At 31.6% G+C, this 12,763-nt stretch overlaps 1 protein-coding gene across 6 annotated transcripts in view; it reads left to right on the forward strand.

Moving 5' to 3' along the window:
• Positions 1-12,763, forward strand: part of LOC127733801 (uncharacterized) — a 120,908-nt gene that overhangs the window by 68,037 nt on the left and 40,108 nt on the right. For all 6 annotated transcript variants that reach the window (XM_052243119.1, XM_052243121.1, XM_052243120.1 and 3 more), the window contains one exon: positions 7,860-8,002. In XM_052243119.1, the coding sequence (XP_052099079.1) occupies positions 7,860-8,002 (143 nt within the window). The remainder of the gene's footprint in view (positions 1-7,859; positions 8,003-12,763) is intronic.

The following is a 12,763-nucleotide window of genomic DNA, read 5'->3' on the forward strand; positions in this document are numbered from 1 at the left end:
ATAAGAAACATTAAGTAGCATTTACTTCTTTTTATGCCCCTGCTGTGGCGAAGGGAGCATTAGGTGTTACCCTTGTCCGACCGTACGTCTAAAAAATAGTTTCCATTCTCTAACTTAAGCCTCAACCAAATTTTATGACACTTATACACAATGCTTATTACCACAAAACACAGATCAAGTTAGAATTTTGGTGGCGTCACTTTTACTGTTCGGAAGTTATGTCCCTTTATAATGTTATATGCAAGCGTGACATGGGACACATTCTCCATATATTTTGTAAAGATTTAACACTTTTAGATAAATTGAGGTATTTTCCTCCTTATTCAATAATAACACTATTAATACCTGTAATTTATATAATTTGAACATTAGAATTTTAAATCATCGAAGGAGGTAAATCCACAATATATACAATATATGCATCCTGTATTCTTTGGATGATGTTTTATTTGTGTTGATCAATTTATATATACAGATTAGTTGGTCACAATCATTTGTCACACTATTCTATATATTATCTGGCAGTTTCATGTCAGATATAATGCTTAATCACTAAGGAAAGTAGGAGATGATAATACTTTTCTTGCTTTTTTTTTGTTCATCCATCATAGAATATTTATCAGTCAATAACTTGTTTACTAATATTGCAAAAATAAAAATGCCTTTGTCGAAATATAGATTTTGCTACCAAAACCATATACATGAAACGTTTTATTTCATAAACTGTAAATATGTTATGTGCATTCCCCTATCACACTGAAAAAATAGACAACAGCAAAAGTAGGCGAGACACTGTGTTCCTCAGAACCCTTACAAATTTTTATATTTCTTGGTGCTAAAAGGATTTAAAACTGATCCAGTAGCACTGATATTTCTGTGCTGAGGGTTAATTTTGTGGTAGAAACACAGCCAGTTTTCCCAAAGTGTTATCATAAACCTTTAGCAATGTAAAGTAATTGTAAAGTGCTTAGATGGAACAGCTTTATTCAGGTGACTTAAATTAATCTGAATTCAACCTGATAAATTTGAAATAGTGTTGACCAATTGGAAATAAATTGGTTTACTTATGTTTGGTTTTAGCTTAAGCATATGTTCAGTTCATAAAGTCAGTCCAAGCAGTAATCAAGTCAATTGTTATATATTTTACACTAAAGATTCACATGCCAAATATATGAATATGAGTGTATTTTGTTATAACCTTCATATCTTACTATTTCTTTGCACTATTACATATGAAATACCCAATTCAGCACACAAACAGATTACTCTTGTTATCAACATGATAAAAGTTTAAAATAGATGGAATGTAATTTTTGGACCAAATTCAGAAGAATATTAGACAAGGAGATGCAAGACTATTTTTTTCCCTCAAAAATAAAGCCCTTTTTTTAAGGCAATATAAAAAGACTTGATATTATTCCATTATATCTGAGTTTCCAGGAAATTTATTTTTGTTACTTTGTGGCAAGACATATCTCAGTTTAATAAAAACTTCTCAATGATATGCAGCCTAAATTAGAAAGACTAATAATGTTCAAAATAACATCTATAAAACTGTTTCTGATTTAAACCTATGTGAATGGATTTTTGTGCAACAGCCGAAAAACAAGATTGATTTAATGTTTTTGTTTTCTTTTACTTTTTACTTACTGCATACCACTACAATTTTTGGGTAAGTGTAATAAGTTAAATGGGTATCATCAGGCAATACAATTTTTATTTTGTATTGATATATTGTAATTATTTGTTACATGTAATTTGAAGTTAGTACTTTGGTATAATTAATTATTTTTAAGGAGAGAACATGCAAAGTGTCATGTTGAATATCTATCTTCACCTTTACAATTAGATACAATTTCCTTTTATGAAATCAGGTGTGGGGTAAACATGACATTTATTTCTTCTTGATTAAAGATTTAATCAAATTGTTTATAGTAGATATTAATGTATCTTAATTTTGTACTGAGAAGTAATCAGTTTTGAAATAAATGTCATTGTAGAGATAGTTGGTTCATTACAAAAATTATCAGTCAGAAATTTACTTTGAAGTGATAAAAACTTCTCATATCTCTATTTCTTCCCTCATTTGAACCAAAGTTAATGTATATTGTATTGTTTGTTGTTTGTATGCTTTAAATAGCTTTATGTATCCAACCACATGTAACTGATTGACTACAGTATTGTAAATCAGCAGGTCAGACAATTGTAGGGTGCTATCTGTTATTAATGCAGGTTCTGCAAAAGTAATGTTTCAATTCTAATGGTTCAAACTGGATAATTAAAACACCATAGATTACATTGATATTATTTCCCAACTGATTCTTGAGAGAGTACAATGTTCACTTTTAGCAATATGTGTCCTTGAATTTACTTTATCATAAAATACATGTATCAAAAAGGCCAAAATTTTGTTCTAAAATGGGTCTTTTTCAAATGCATGATTTCTAAGTAAAACAAATTTTGGGGCTCTATGTTTTGTGGACTGTGTGTGAAGCAGTTTGTTCATTCTTCCGTATCATAACAAGTTTTGGTTTCAGGTAGTTTATTAAGAAGGTATGGTCACACCAACTTGAATTTAAGTACACGTTCATTAAGATTGGAACAGTTTAAAATATATGCCAGATTAGAGTTTTGACCTACATTTGGTGGTTTACTGAACATGGAAATGTGATAGCGCTAGCAGGCATGGTGTTTAATGGGCATATATTCTTGTTATCTCATACCATGTATGTGCTTATATTACCATTGGGGAAATAATTATGTATGTTAGTCAAGTTTGTAATTTTATTCCATGTGTGATGAATTACTTCTCCCTGAATCATTTCAGTAAACCTGCAAGACCCCTGCATTCAAGGGCAAAGTAAGAGGATGTATTTGTTAATGTTTGTTCATGTATTAGTTCATGTTTATTGCTATTCTTATTATTAAGCATGTATTTGTTCTTAGCAATTACTGAAAGGAGTAAATTCTATATAGGTGCTCGCTAGTCAAGCTGTCATTATTATTAACAATGCTGTTATTTTTTGCTCCGAAATGATTTGTTCTAGAGGTCATTTAGAATGTGAATGAGGATATGGAGGTTAAGTTATGTACAATAATGTATTCAAATAACATAGAAGTACTGGTCATCATGATATTAATGATTAACTTTTGTACAAATTTGATTAAAATTGCACAATATAAAAATAAGGAGATGTGGTACGATTGACAATGAGACATCTAGATATCTGACAGAGTCAAAATGAAGTGCATGTAAGCAGCTATAGGTCACCTTATGACCTTCAACAATGAGCAACTCAATTTTGAACTCAGCTTAATGACTGCACTTTTAAATATCTCCTTTAATCTAATATCTTGTTATCTGTTGATTATATGATGCATTGTTGTCAACAACTGATCAATTTTTTATGTAACAAATATGATTAGAATTGAAGAGTTACATGCATGTAATTGGCATCATTTAAACATTTATAACAGTAAACAACCTTAGCCTTGTTATTTAGTCATTTGAGTGATTTTAAATTTCTTTAATTGCTCTAGTGCCACAATTAAAAGAAGGTTTGAGGTAAACGTATTTATGTCTAACATTATAAGTTCACCAAAAAATATAAATGGTATACAAAAAACCAGGAGACAGCAACAGATAATGTTGGTAAACGGTGTATGATAAATGATGTGGGTAAATGGTGTATGATAAATGATGTGGGTAAATGGTGTATGATAAATGATGTGGGTAAATGGTGTATGATAAATGATGTGGGACATTGTGGGTAAATGGTGTATGATAAATGATGTGGGTAAATGGTGTATGATAAATGATGTGGGTAAACGGTGTATGATAAATGATGTGGGTAAATGGTGTATGATAAATGATGTGGGTAAATGGTGTATGATAAATGATGTGGGTAAATGATGTATGATAAATGATGTTGGTAAATGGTGTATGATAAATGATGTGGGTAAATGGTGTATGATAAATGATGTGGGACATTGTGGGTAAATGGTGTATGATAAATGATGTGGGTAAATGGTGTATGATAAATGATGTGGGTAAATGGTGTATGATAAATGATGTGGGTAAATGGTGTATGATAAATGATGTTGGTAAATGATGTATGATAAATGATGTTGGTAAATGGTGTATGATAAATGATGTGGGACATTGTGGGTAAATGGTGTATGATAAATGATGTGGGTAAATGGTGTATGATAAATGATGTGGGTAAATGGTGTATGATAAATGATGTGGGTAAATGGTGTATGATAAATGATGTGGGTAAATGGTGTATGATAAATGATATGGGACATTGTGGGTAAATGGTGTATGATAAATGATGTGGGACATTATTGTGGGTAAATGGTGTATGATAAATGATGTGGGTAAATGGTGTATGATAAATGATGTGGGTAAATGGTGTATGATAAATGATGTTGGTAAATGATGTATGATAAATGATGTTGGTAAATGGTGTATGATAAATGATATGGGACATTGTGGGTAAATGGTGTATGATAAATGATGTGGGTAAATGGTGTATGATAAATGATAATGGTAAAAAGGCATAATCAAAATCAAGCCAGAAGAATTTCGTAAGGAGAATGGGATATAGTGCAAAACTGAGAGTAAATGTGTGCTAAAAATATTCTAACATTAAAAAAATAGAACAAGTTCACAAATGTTATAAAGTCATGACTTTTTGGTGTGTATCTAAGTCTTCAATGTAAACATCAAATGATAACATGGCCTTGATATCCTCTATTCACTACAAAATAAACTACGGTTTGTAAGTTGACCATTGTACAAATATAATGACAGCTTTACATTTTCTATAGATAGCATGAATAGTAGGTATAAGTCATTAGTCATTCCTCTTTTTGCATATTCATTGAAATTTAATGGGAAATTTATATTAATGTATTGATTTTCCATTTCTTTTTATGCTTCCGTTTGGACCAACTCAGATTCAGGTGAATAAATTACATATCAAATGATTTGCCTGTAGTTCATCATTATTATCACTTTTAAAGAAATTCTATAATAATGCATTTTTATAGGAAATAAAGAATTTAAATTATTTGGGACAAATACCTGTAAAGATAAAGATAATTTAAGTAGATTGTTTAATGAGCTTTGAAAATCAATTATATACTCTTTATTGTATGTTGATCCATTAGCTGTGTAATTTAATTTGACTAAAGATTTAAAGATACATGACATGGTTGAATTGCTGAATTATAGTCAAGGTTATCTTAATCATTCTTTACATAAAAAATCTGGGATTTAATGCTTAACCAATAGCTGTACCAAGGAGGGGGATAAATTCTTTTTAAGTGTTGTTTCTTTTTGTAATTCAAGTCGAGCAAGAGTTATTCCCCCTTTTTTTTTAGCTCACCTGGCCCATAGGGCCAAGTGAGCTTTTCTCACTTGGCGTCCGTCGTCCGTCGTCGTCTGTTTTACAAAAATCTTCTCCTCTGAAACTACTGGGCCAAATTCTACCAAACTTGGCCACAATCATCATTAAGGTATTTAGTTTACAAAAAATGTGTCCGATGATCCCGGCCCGCCAACCAAGATGGCCGCCATGGCTAAAAATAGAACATAGGGGTAAAATGTAGATTTTGGCTTATATCTCTGAAACCAAAGCATTTAGAGCAAATCTGAAATGGGGTAAAATTGTTCATAAGGTCAATATCTATCTGCCCTGTAATTTTCAGACAAATCAGACAACCCCTTGTTGGATTGCTGCCCCATAATTGGTAATTTGAAGGAAATTTTGCAGTTTTTGGTTATTATCTTGAATATTATAAAAGATAGAGATAAACTGTAAACAGCAAAAATATTCAGCAAAGTAAGATCTACAAATAAGTCAAATGACCTAAATTGTCAATTGACTACTTAAGGAGTTAATGCCCTTTAAAGTCAATTTTTCACAATTTTTCGTAAATTTTTGTGATCTTTTACAAAAATATTCTCCTCTGAAACTACTGGGCCAAGTTAAACCAAACTTGGCCACAATCATTACGGGTATCTAGTTTAAAATATGTGTCCGATGACCCCGCCTGCCAACCAACATGGCTGCCATGCCTAAAAATATAACATAGGGGTAAAATGCAAGTTTTGTCTACAATTTTGAAAACTGTCATGAATAGAGAAAATCTGACAAGGGCAGAAATGTTCAGAATGTTGAGCTCTACCAATTGTGTATATACTTCAAAACTGTCAGATGATTTCTTATATGAATTATTGCCCTAAATGACAAATTTTACCTTTTTTTTTCATTTTTGCCTATTTTCTTGAAAACTATAATAGAGAGAGAGAAACTTTAAATTACAAAAATTATCAAGACATTTTCTACAAATAAGTCTGCATTGTCTAAATCGTCAGTCAACAACTTATTAGAGTTATTGCCCTTTGATCTCGATTTTTACCAATTTTTTGCGTTTTTGCCTTATATCTTAAAAATTATAATAGATAGATTAAATAAGCATAAGTCATGGACTACAATTAAGACAATATAGAGGAAATTGTTCTACAATTCCTTATTGGAGTTATTGCCCATTAATGACGATTTTCACCATTTTTTTTAATTGCAATGCCTTATATGATAAAATTATAATAGATAAATATACACTTTAAATCACAAACATGAGCAGCAAGTCAAGATCTACTAACAATTAAATTTTGCTGATATAGTTATTAGACTGTCACTCTTTATAGGAGTGATTGCCCTTAATTTTTAACCCTCTTTTGAGTTTTGAGCAAAAATTAAAGAAGATAGAGAGAAACTTAACAGACTAAATGATCAGCAATACAAAGTCAACAAAACAGATTTTTGTCATGAATTCTATTCTCGTCTTTAATGTTGGAGAGTGTCCTTTGTTGACTATGCACATAGACCAAGGTGAGCGACACATGCTCTTTAGAGCCTCTAGTTTAAAGATATTTTTATATAGCAGTTTTTATGCTCCTGCTGAGAGTTCAGTTGACGTTGGCTAATGGTTTTACTCTCGTATGTTCATCCTTTGATTTCTGTCCATGGATCCTATAAGCATGATATGTCCTTTATCATCCATGGAAACAGAAATTGAAACATATGTTATATGTATTTTTTTAAATTCAGTAATTGTGTCATGTTTCATTTTGTGTTATTCTTGTAATTGTCAATTAGCATTATTATTGCAATTTCAGTCTTCCAATATTTCCTCTATGTTACATATTATAAATACCTTTTCTCTTAATCTACCAATTATGCCTGTTATAGATTTGTTTTGGGGGCTATGTCCCAATATTTTATTATTACATGCACTTCAATTTTTATTCCAAAATGTCTTTTTAAGCTGCATGAGTATGTAAATACATCATATGCTTTATTTCTATGCACATGTTCAGTATACCTTAGGTGCATTAGTTCTACTGGTACAGAATTTACCTTTGCATGTTTTATACCATCTGGGTAAAACTCTGTTAGCTAGCTGTTGGTATACTTGGATCAAATGTATTCTTTATATATCCTATAAGAGTATAAAATCACTATAAATCAGTCATTTTTTGTCATTTTGCTCTTACCACCAACCCAAATTTTATATTTTCAGGAAAGGGTTGTCAGGCACTAACATGTAATTTGTAACAATAAAATTTTATTGAATGAATACAGCTTTTTTTAATAAAAAAGAAATAAACAACTAATGGAATCCAAAGATATTTCACTTCCTATGAAAAAATTGGAACATTGCTGTAAATAATGTGATGTCCATATTGTTGCTAATTGTTGTTCATTTTTGCACTTTTTATTTTTAGAAGCAAATTATTACACTCTGAACTCCTTAAAACCCCAAAATGAATGATTGTTATATTGCAGGTTTCGCCATGCAGTTGTAAGTGCTATGACTGGACATAAACCTACAAAGAGACATGGCAGTGCTGGTAAGACAAGGATGTCTGATATTGTGTCTGCTGTACAAGGCATTCAGGATGTCTCTAAGAAAGGTCTCATGCCTAGCTGTAAGTACATATCATATATACACAAGTATTTGCTTTGCACTGCATTTCATATATATTTTCCAACAAGGTTCAAACCTTGTATAATTGTCAGCTACAACTTTTGGACATTTTGGTTTAAAAATAAGATGTGGTATAATTGCCAATGAGACAACTCTCCACCAGACACCAAATAACATAGAAGTTAACAACTATATAGGTCACCGTACGGTCTTCCACAATGAGCAAAACCCATACCGCATAGTCAGCTATAAAAGGCCCTGAAATGACAAATGTAAAATGAATCAAGCGAGAAAACTAACGACTTGATTTATGTACAAAATAATGACTGGAAAACGAATATGATATACAGCAACAAATGACAACCACTGAATTACAGGCTCCTGACTTTGTCTTAATTTATGTTGTATCATTATGGATAAAAAATATTAATCGCTATCTTTAGGAAAACTCCACAAGTGTAAGGTGACTTATATAACTGTATAAAGTATTCAGTAAAAACAAAATCATATAACTGTATAAAGTATTCAGTAAAAACAAAATCATATAACTGTATAAAGTATTCAGTAAAAACAAAATCATACTTTTATCATTGAATACAAAAATGTTAAATGCATCTAGTTTCACTTTATACTAGTATGGATGATTAAATGCATCTAGTTTCACTTTATACTAGTATGGATGATTAAATAGCATCTAGTTTCACTTTATACTAGTATGGATGATTAAATAGCATCTAGTTTCACTTTATACTAGTATGGATGATTAAATAGAAACTTTTATGTACTTTTATTCATCAAAAGTCGAAAGGAAAGGAAATAAATGTTTCAGAAAAAAAAACAGTATTCAAGTTTTCAGTGTGAATTTTTTTAAATGCTCGTTACTTATAGCCAAAAATCTAGGTGCTCTGTTTTACTTTCCTTATATAGATGGTAAGTAAGCCAATGTTGAAGTTTGTTTTAGTTATGTTTGTTCAAATTGTAAACATGAAAACCAATTAGTATAATTCTCAGTAATTAAAAATACTAAATATTGATATACTAGTATCTGCATTTCATGAGTTATTTATGTCCATTATATGTACTTAGTTTTCATTTAAAAGCTTATTGGAATTTTAGTAAGTTATTTTATTTTTGGTGAAAGAAACAGTTGTTTTGCAATGAGGAGTTTATTTTCATTCTGTTTGTATCATGTAATAAATGCTTGAGGTTACAGCATGTAGCATGGAAGCACTGCTATGCAGATCATTTTTATGTGAAGACCATATTGGTTCTAAAAATCATATTGAGTAGAAGCATTTTTGAAGAAATGATTTTTGTCGAGCCTGCGACTTTTGTCGCAGAAAGCTCAACATAGGGATAGTGATCCGGCGGCGGCAGCGGCGTTAGCTAACTTCTTAAAAGCTTTATATTTTAGAAGGTGGAAGACCTGGATGCTTCATACTTTGTATATGGATGCCTCATGTTACGAAGTTTCCGTCAGTCACATGTCCAATGTCCTTGACCTCATTTTCATGGTTCAGTGACTACTTTAAAAAAAAGTTAACATTTTTTGTAATGTTAAATTCTCTCTTATTATAAGTAGTAGGATAACTATATTTGGTATGTGCGTACCTTGCAAGGTCCTCATGCCCGTCAGACAGTTTTCACTTGACCTCGACCTCATTTCATGGATCAGTGAACAAGGTTAAGTTTTGGTGGTCAAGTCCATATCTCAGATACTATAAGCAATAGGTCAAGTATATTCGGTGTATGGAAGGACTGTAAGGTGTACATGTCCAACTGGCAGGTGTCATCTGACCTTGACCTCATTTTCATGGTTCAGTGGTTATAGTTAAGTTTTTGTGTTTTGGTCTGTTTTTCTTATACTGTATGCAATAGGTCTACTATATTTGGTGTATGGAATGATTGTAAGGTGTACATGTCTAGCTGGCAGGTGTCATTTGACCTTGACCTCATTTTCATGGTTCAGTGGTCAAAGTTAAGATTTTGAGTTTTTGTCTTTTTTTCTAATACTATATGCAATAGGTCAACTATATTTGGTGTATGGAAATATTTTATGATCTATATGTCAGTCGCGCAGGTTTTATTTGACCTTGACCTCATTTTCACAGTTCATTGCTCAGTGTTAAGTTTTTGTGTTTTGGTCAGTTTTTCTTAAACTATAAGCAATAGGTCAACTATATTTGTTGTATGGAAGAATTGTTAGCTGTACATGCCTGCCTGGCTTGGTTCATTTGTCAATGTTTAGTTTACTTGGTTAATGTTAAGTTTATGTGACAGTTGTAATAAAGCTTTATATTAAGGACTATCAACATAATATCAGTGATTAGTAAAGAAGGCGAGACATTTCAGTGTGTGCACTCTTGTTATATTTGCATTGAATTATGTTTTTGGTTGAAGTCTTGTGAGGTTTGTCACATTGGGTTTCATTTCACCATTTATTGTTACAATTTGAAAAAGCCTCCCAAAAAACAAAAACAAAACAATTATTAAAACATAAATTTCAATTCAGAGATTTGCAGTTTTTATTTCTGCGAAAAATTGGTTGATATAGTCAATTGATTTTGTCAGTTTTTATGAACTTCCCCTTTTTGAATTTAACTTGGAGTTGTTATTTTTGTTAATACCTATTTCACATATAAGTACATATATAAGACTGTTTACACTAGGGAAAAAAATGCATCTTAAGTCTAAAATAAACAGGAAAGATCAATCTTCCATCAGACTAATAAAGTTTGTCTTGCTTGAACAAAATTTATCTGTGAACTGGTCTATTTATGTAAGATTGAATCAAAGAAGATCAGTTCAATTTTTGTGCAAGAGTAAAATGTGTCAAAGTACTTTTAGCTTCAATCTTGATAGCATTACTTGTATGTATTATTTCATGAAATCACACTAATTAATCTTACTTTCATTCTCTGCTCAACAGTCTCAATGATAAAGGCACATAACAATTTCTGAATTTGCAGTATTGTCAGAAAATGTATCATTAATTGCAATATAATATTTGAATTATGACATAATATTTGCTTAAGCCTTTTCCATAGGATCTGTATCTAAAATCATAAATAGATACATGTAATTCCCATTACTGAGAAGTTGGTGAGAAGTAGATTTGCCTTTGATCATTTTAAAGTACTACCATATTTGTTTTTCATAAACTAATTACAGTCTCTTTACTTCTAAACCACCTCGGTAGTCTCGTGGTAGAGTGTTTGCCTCGAGTGCGAGAGGTCGTGGGTTCTAACACCGGCCAGGTCAAACCAAAGACTTCAATATTGGTATTTGCTGCTTCTCTGCTAAGCACGCATGTAGGAGTAAGAGCAAAGACTGGTCGGCTTGGAGTCAGAATAATGTGCCCAGGTAAGGTGACATGTCTTCCTGTGGACTGTTACCTTGTGAACTAGCACATTAAAAATCCTGCTCAGGGTGTCGGTCTAGTACAAAGCAGGGTAAATATTCATATTACAACTAACATTTTCTCGTCCTGAATATGCATATTAATTTGCAGCTGAACGCTAAGCAGCCATCCATCGTCATCTTTACTTCTCAATTATTTCTAACAAAATTGAGTTATTCAAAATTTTGTCTGGTAGAAAGCCACAAAAGAAGATGGTGTTTAAGACCAATTTTTCATCCTATAGATAGAAAATAAAAAAGTATAATGTATCTATCAAATAACATGCTTCAGATGTTTGCAAGACTGTTCTGTACGATATCTGGATTCATATTTTTAATTCTGTCCTAGTTGTTTGGTATGGACTTCAAACCATATGCTTACAATGCAAAACAGTAATGCAAAAACTGACGAAAATAACCTCATTTTATGAGCTTGTCATTAATATTGATTATGTAGAAATGAGCCGAAGTCTCACCTTAAAAGATGGTTTGGTACAAGATGTTTTATACAAAGATGTAAATGTATGTAAAAAATCATTTTTGGTAAGGCCTTGGCTCATATTTAATATGTTAAAAACTATATTTGAATTGACTCAATTTTAGATCAAATATGTCAATTTCAACATGTAAATGTCTTCACTGTGACATCACAACATGTGTATGTCTTCACTGTGACATCACAACATGTTTATGTCTTCACTGTGACATCACAACATGTTTATGCCTTCACTGTGACATCACAACATGTTTATGTCTTCACTGTGACATCACAAAATGTGTATGTCTTCACTGTGACATCACAGCATGTGTATGTCTTCACTGTGACATCACAACTGATGTTTCTGTACTAAAGTTTCAATATTTTATCCTTCTATTAATTTCTTGCACAACTATCATTATTATACCCCACGCAACGAAGTTGCGGAGGGTTTAATCATTAATGTTTTTCACCCGTCAGTCTGTCAGTCCTGTTCTTGTCATCGCAACTCCTCTGAAACCGCATAACAGAATTTTATGAAACTTTGTAGATAATAAGGACATACTATGTAGATTTGCATATCAACAGAAAATTACGATTCAATTTTTTTTCTAGGAGTTATGCCCCTTTAACTTAGAATTTTGGTCAGTCCTGTTCTTGTCATCGCAACTCCTCTGAAAACGCAAAACAGAATTTCATGAAACTTTGTAGATGATAAGGACATACTATGTAGATGTGCCTATCGACAGGAAAATACGATGGAATTTTTTTTCTAGGAGTTATGTCCCTTTGAACTAAGAATTTTGGCCTAAATATACTACTGCAACAGTTTGTAATCACAACTTCTCTGAAACCACACAACAGAATTTCATGAAAGTTTGTAGT

This window comes from Mytilus californianus, unplaced genomic scaffold, assembly GCF_021869535.1.
Source record: "Mytilus californianus isolate M0D057914Y unplaced genomic scaffold, xbMytCali1.0.p SCAF_3, whole genome shotgun sequence".
In the NCBI taxonomy this organism is placed as follows: Eukaryota; Metazoa; Mollusca; class Bivalvia; order Mytilida; family Mytilidae; genus Mytilus; species Mytilus californianus.